Source organism: Otolemur garnettii, unplaced genomic scaffold, assembly GCF_000181295.1.
Source record: "Otolemur garnettii isolate 467f Iridium unplaced genomic scaffold, OtoGar3 scaffold00244, whole genome shotgun sequence".
Classification (NCBI taxonomy): domain Eukaryota; kingdom Metazoa; phylum Chordata; class Mammalia; order Primates; family Galagidae; genus Otolemur; species Otolemur garnettii.
The window spans coordinates 1,576,257-1,581,975 of NW_003852639.1; the positions used below are offsets into that span (position 1 = coordinate 1,576,257).

General features: G+C 39.3%; 1 protein-coding gene across 1 annotated transcript in view; it reads right to left on the bottom strand.

The window, feature by feature from the left end:
• The window catches only part of NUP210L (nucleoporin 210 like), a 147,392-nt gene that overhangs the window by 96,411 nt on the left and 45,262 nt on the right, over positions 1-5,719 (bottom strand). The window contains 3 exon segments of the mRNA XM_023508329.1: positions 991-1,131; positions 2,289-2,395; positions 2,985-3,053. Coding sequence (XP_023364097.1) covers positions 991-1,131; positions 2,289-2,395; positions 2,985-3,053 — 317 coding nt within the window.

Genomic DNA, 5,719 nt, shown 5'->3' on the forward strand with positions numbered 1-5,719 from the left:
AAAAAAAAAAAAAGAAGAATTAAAATGAACTAGAAGGCAGAGTCAAGGGTGACTTGGAATATTGTCTGAAACAATTGGCTGAAAAATAAGAGAAAAAGTAGGTTTGGAGGAGGGAAGCAGGTTTGGCAGACTATTTAATATCAGGACACTTACCTATTTTAGAGGCATTAGAAACTGATTTATTGCTTATCCCTTTTTTTTTTTTTAAAGAATTAAAAGGATATTTTATCCTTTTTTCCATATTCTGTAATATGGAAATTAACCAAAAGAAAAATATATACAAAGATACTCAGTTATGTCATTTACAATAGCGAAAAACTGGAAATAATGAAAAAATTTCAGTATTGGGGACATGGGTTAAAAAATAGCATATTAACTTTTTGGATCTTTAGAATAAAAAGCACCCATTGTGGACCCGATGACATATGGAAATGTGCATATGAAATAACTTTTTAAATGGGCCCCAAGTGATATATACACAATGATTACAAATGCATTTACTGTGTGTACATTAGTAAAGACTGGGGCAGAAAATGTGTAGAGGTAGAAACTGCTGAGTGTGTTGTTTATCAGTTTTCCTATTTTATTTTTATAAAAGACAAAGGTGGTGGGCCAGGCACAGTGGCTTATGCCTGTAATCCCAGCACTTTGGAGGATGAGGCAGGTAGATTGCTTGATCTCATGAGTTTGAGACCAGCCTGAGCAAGAGCAAAACTCGGTCTCTCAAATATAGCTGGGTGTTGGGACAGGCGCCCGTAATCCCAGCTACTTGGGAGGCTAAGGCAAGAGTATCCCTTGAACCCAGGAGTTTGAGGTTGCTGTGAGCTAAGATGCCATGGCACTCTATCGAGGGTGACCAAGTGAGACTCTGTCTCAAAAAATAAAAAGAAGACAAAGGTAGTATATGCCATATATCTGCTTGCAAATCAACAGTTCAGCCAAATCTTGTCAGTGTTCTTAGGATTCAAAGATTGTTCTTTTAATTCCTACCTGGGACATAATGGAAGTGAGGGAAGCGTTTATCACCACAACACCATCTCTCAGGGCTTTTACTACATGGTAAGATCCATTCACAGTAGTTATTTGCTCTTCAAAGTAATCCTTTAGAAAGTCGTATGTAATCCTGAGATTCTGAAAATCAGCACAATAGCAATACAACCTGGAAGATATGTCTTTCCCTAAAGCCATTTTAATCCCAAAGCATATATAAAACTATGGCTATGCATTCAAGGGGCAAAAAAAGTAAAAAATAAAAATAATACAAAGCTTTGCTGTCTTTTGTGGAAATAAGTTGGGAAGATATAAAACTTTTTTTGCAGTTTTTAACCAGGGCTGGGTTTGAACCCACCACCTCTGGTATATGGGGCCAGTGCTGTACTCCTTTGAGCTACAGGCACTGCCCCATAAAATTTTGTTTTCTTTTTTTTTGCAGTTTTTGGCCAGGGCTGGGTTTGAACCCACCACCTCCAGCATATGGGACCAGCGCCCTACCCTTTTGAACCACAGGTGTCACCCAGGTAAATTTTTTTTTTTGAGACCAAATCTCACTCATTTGCCCTGGGGTTGAGTGCTATGGCATCATAGCTTACAGCAACCTCAAACTCCTGGGCTCCTCTTGCTTCAGCCTCCCAAGTAGCTGGGACTACAGGTGCCCACCACAATGGTTGGCTATTTTGAGTGATGAGGTCTCGCTCTGGCTCAGGCTGGTCTCAAACCTGTGAGCTCAGGCAATCCACCCACCTAGGCCTTCAAGAGTGCTAGGATTACAGGTGTGAGCCACTGTGCCCAGCCTCAGAAGATGTAATTTTTAAATGGTACTAGTTTTTGAAAGATTCATTAATGGGATGCATCAGGAATAGATAGTTGTAGCTTACGTAAATTTTAGTGCAATTTGTACCATTCCATAAATTGATTCTGGAAGAAAAGGTTCCTAGAGAGTGAGTAAGTACAACACGTCACATCTGATGCTCATACTATTACTCTCATCACTACAAAACTGTGGTGATCATCTCTAGAGTGAAGTTGTAGAATCAGGATCCCTCCTAAGTGTTATCACTAGTACTCTCTTCAACTCCTTTGTATAATTCTGGCCAAATTACATCTTTTACTTCTGTTCTAGCATTCCTCAAGATCAAAACTATTTAATAATAATAGAAAACTGGTAATTTGCAGTTCCAAAGGTAACAATTTGGAAGCAAAACAGAAAGGGGGCTTTTTAGCAATAAAGATGGCACACTCAAGGAATTATCTATACAAGGAGCTTAGAAAAATATAAAAGAGAGACTCACATCTGAAATATAGACCTTTGTGCTGCTTTTATCAAATATTTCCACTGTAATAACATACACCTGTCCCACCTCTAGACTCCATCGGTCTCCAGGTTGAACAGTAAAGCCTACATACAAACCAAGAAACAATAATATTTGAAGGGGCCAACATTTTTCTATAATGAATTTAAAAATACAAACTTTATAAAGCTATTCAAATAGCAAAACTTGCTAATAGATAAAGATGGTTTCCAAAACAGATAATTTTGTTTCTTCTCTCAAATTGTATAACAATTTAGGGTTTGAAAAATCTTGGTTTAACTTGGCTCATCTCAGGTAAGAAGAAACATTCCCATTTATTTCTGTAGACAAGAGCAAACCACAATGTGGGCTCATTCCTCATGTGTCAGACAATATTTCCACTTCTTTCAGTTGGAGCCATTGTCTCATATGGTCTAAGGCAATTAAGATTCCTTTTCCTTGTGTAAAGTCCTTTTGATAACTCTAAAGATTATATTACATGAATTTTCATACTTTTTTCACAATCTGTTTCAAGATACTTCATTCTTGCAGATAGCATTTGTCCAGAACAAACAATGTAAGAAAACATGTTAAAGGTTGAATTTGAAATTAAGAAACACTTTACTTTTTGATATACTAATTTTAGCAAAATTGTTTAAACTTAACAACTTTCTGAAAACTTTTATCTAAAAATACCTAAAAATCCAGGCTGTACAACATATATGGTGCAATTTGGGAGTCCAGATACAGATCGCATATGAACATCTTAATTTTTGCTTAAGGAAACCATGTGAACCATAGTTGAGTGAAAAGAAAAGGGTAAGATACCAAAGGTAAAAACAACAAACCCTCAAACAAAAATCTTGTATTTTGTTATCTTTAGAGAGCCAAAATTTAAATGTGTATGCTTCTGCACAAAATCTGAGGGACTCTGAGTCATCACAAAAGTCAGGTATTCTTGAATTTCAAATTTTAGGAAGATGGAATGAGAGAAGAAAGATCATGCTGTGTGCTTCTAACATTCATTTAGTTTCAGATTCCTTTCTCCGAATAAATTCTTTTTTTTCTTTTTCATTGTATCGCCCTTGGTAGAGTGCCATGGCATCACAGCTCACAGCAACCTCAAACTTTTGGGCTTGAGCGATTCTCTTGCCTCAGCCTCCCAACCAGCTGGGACTACAGGTGCTTGCCATGATGCCCGGCTATTTTTTTTGTTGTAGTTGTCATTGTTGTTTGGTGGGCCCTGACTGGATTCCAACCTACCAGCTCCGATGTATGTGCCTGGCACCCTAGCTGCTGAGCTATAGGTGCCAAGCCTCCAGATAAATTCTTTTTTTTTTTTTTTTTTTTTTTGAGACAGAGCCTCAAGCTGTCCCCCTGGGTAGAGTGCCGTGGCATTACAGCTCACAGCAACCTCCAACTCCTGGGCTCAAGCGAGTCTCTTGCCTCTGCCTCCCAAGTAGCTGAGACCACAGGCGCCCGCCACAACGCCTGGCTATTTTTTGGTTGCAGCCATCATTGTTGTTTGGCGGGTCCGGGCTGGGGATTCGAACCCGCCACCTTAGGTGTACGTGGCTGGCGCCTTAGCCGGTTGAGCTATAGGCGCCGAGCCAGATAAATTCTTATATAGGAACCAAATATAGAAAGCAGACAAAGTGGTGCCTGCCATTCTGGAGGAAGAGACCTTCTGGCTGAAAGGATGAAGAGTAGTGATGGAGGGGAAGGGAACTGCCACCTCCCAATACACCTAGGATCTTATAGACAGTTTCAAAATTGCTATTTGATTTATTGCAGTTTCAAATTGCTACTTGATCTATTATTTCTGTAGCAAATCTTTAATACCAAAATGTTTTCTGAAAAGTTATTCTTCAGAAGTTATTCTTCAAAAGTGAAGGGGAAATAAACTCTTAGCAGATGAACAAAATTGGGGAAATTTGTTGCCAGCAGATCTGCCTTGTTATAAATGTTATAAGAAGGTCTTCAGAGAGAAAGAAAATGATATATCAGATCTATATATAAAAAAAATGAACAGCCCTGGAGATAGAATAAATACAAGAGGAGCAAGATGGTGGCCGGGTAATAGCTTCCTGGCAAGTGGGCACAGTGAGTCTGGGGAGAGAAGACTCTACGCATCTCTGGCTGGTGGGATCTGCCAAGAAACATCCTTTTTGGGATGTGGGGAGTCAGCAAGAGACTTCTGGACCCCATGAGGAGGACAAAAGCAGTGGAGGACTGGACTCATCGAAACCCTAGTCCAGAGGCATGATAACCTACAGAGCAAGAGGAAGTGAAAGGAAAATTAGGGCAAGGAAACAGATAAAAGAAATCACTCATGAGGAAGAATCAGCAGAAAAAGTCTAACAACATGAAAACCAGTCCAGAGCAGCCCCCTCCCCCCCAGGGGACTGTGAGGTAGCTACTGCAGAGGATTCCACCTATAAAGAAATGTTAGAAATGACGGAAAGGGAATTTAGAATACAGATGATGAAAACAATGAAGGAAATGATGGAAACAATGAAGGAAACTGCTGATAAAGTGGAAAATAACCAAAAGGAAATCTAAAAACAGAATCAAATGAGAGATGAGCGATATAAAGAATATAGAAAGGACATAGCAGAGCTGAAGGAACTGAAGCAGTCAATTAGGGAACTTAAAGATGCAATAGAAAGTATCAACAACAGATTAGACCATGCAGAAGAAAGAATCTCAGAGGTAGAGGACAAAGCTCTTGAGATAGCAGAAAAGAAAAGAGAGAAAGCAGAATGTTCACTGACAGAATTATGAGACTTTATGAAGCATTCAAACATATGAGTTATAGGTATCCCAGAAGGGGAAGAAGAACGCCCCAGGGAAATGGAAGCCATACTAGAAAATATTATAAATGAAAATGTCCCAAATATCACCAAAGATTGTGACAGATGCCTTTCAGAGGGATATTGGACCCCAGGTCACCTCAACTCTAACAGAGCTTCTCCAAGACACATTGTGATGAACCTGTCCAAAGTCAAGACAAAAGAAAAGATTCTTCAAGCTGCCAGGAGTAAGGGCCAGTTGACCTACAGGGGCAAATACATCAGGGTGACTGCAGATTTCTCTAATGAAACTTTCCAAGCAAGAAGACAATGGTCATCTACCTTTAATCTACTTAAACAGAACAATTTCCAGCCAAGAATTCTATATCCTGCTAAGCTAAGCTTTAAAACTGACAGAGAAATCAAATCATTTACTGATACGCAAACATTGAAGAAATTCACCACAATAAGAACAGCTCTACAGGAAATACTTCAACCTGTTCTACACACTGACCATCACAATGGATCAACAGCAAAGTAAGAACTCAGAAATTAAAGGGCAGAACCTAGCTTCCACCATGATGCAAAAGATAAAACTAAGCAATGGGGCTCGGCGCCTATAGCTCAACCGGCTAAGGC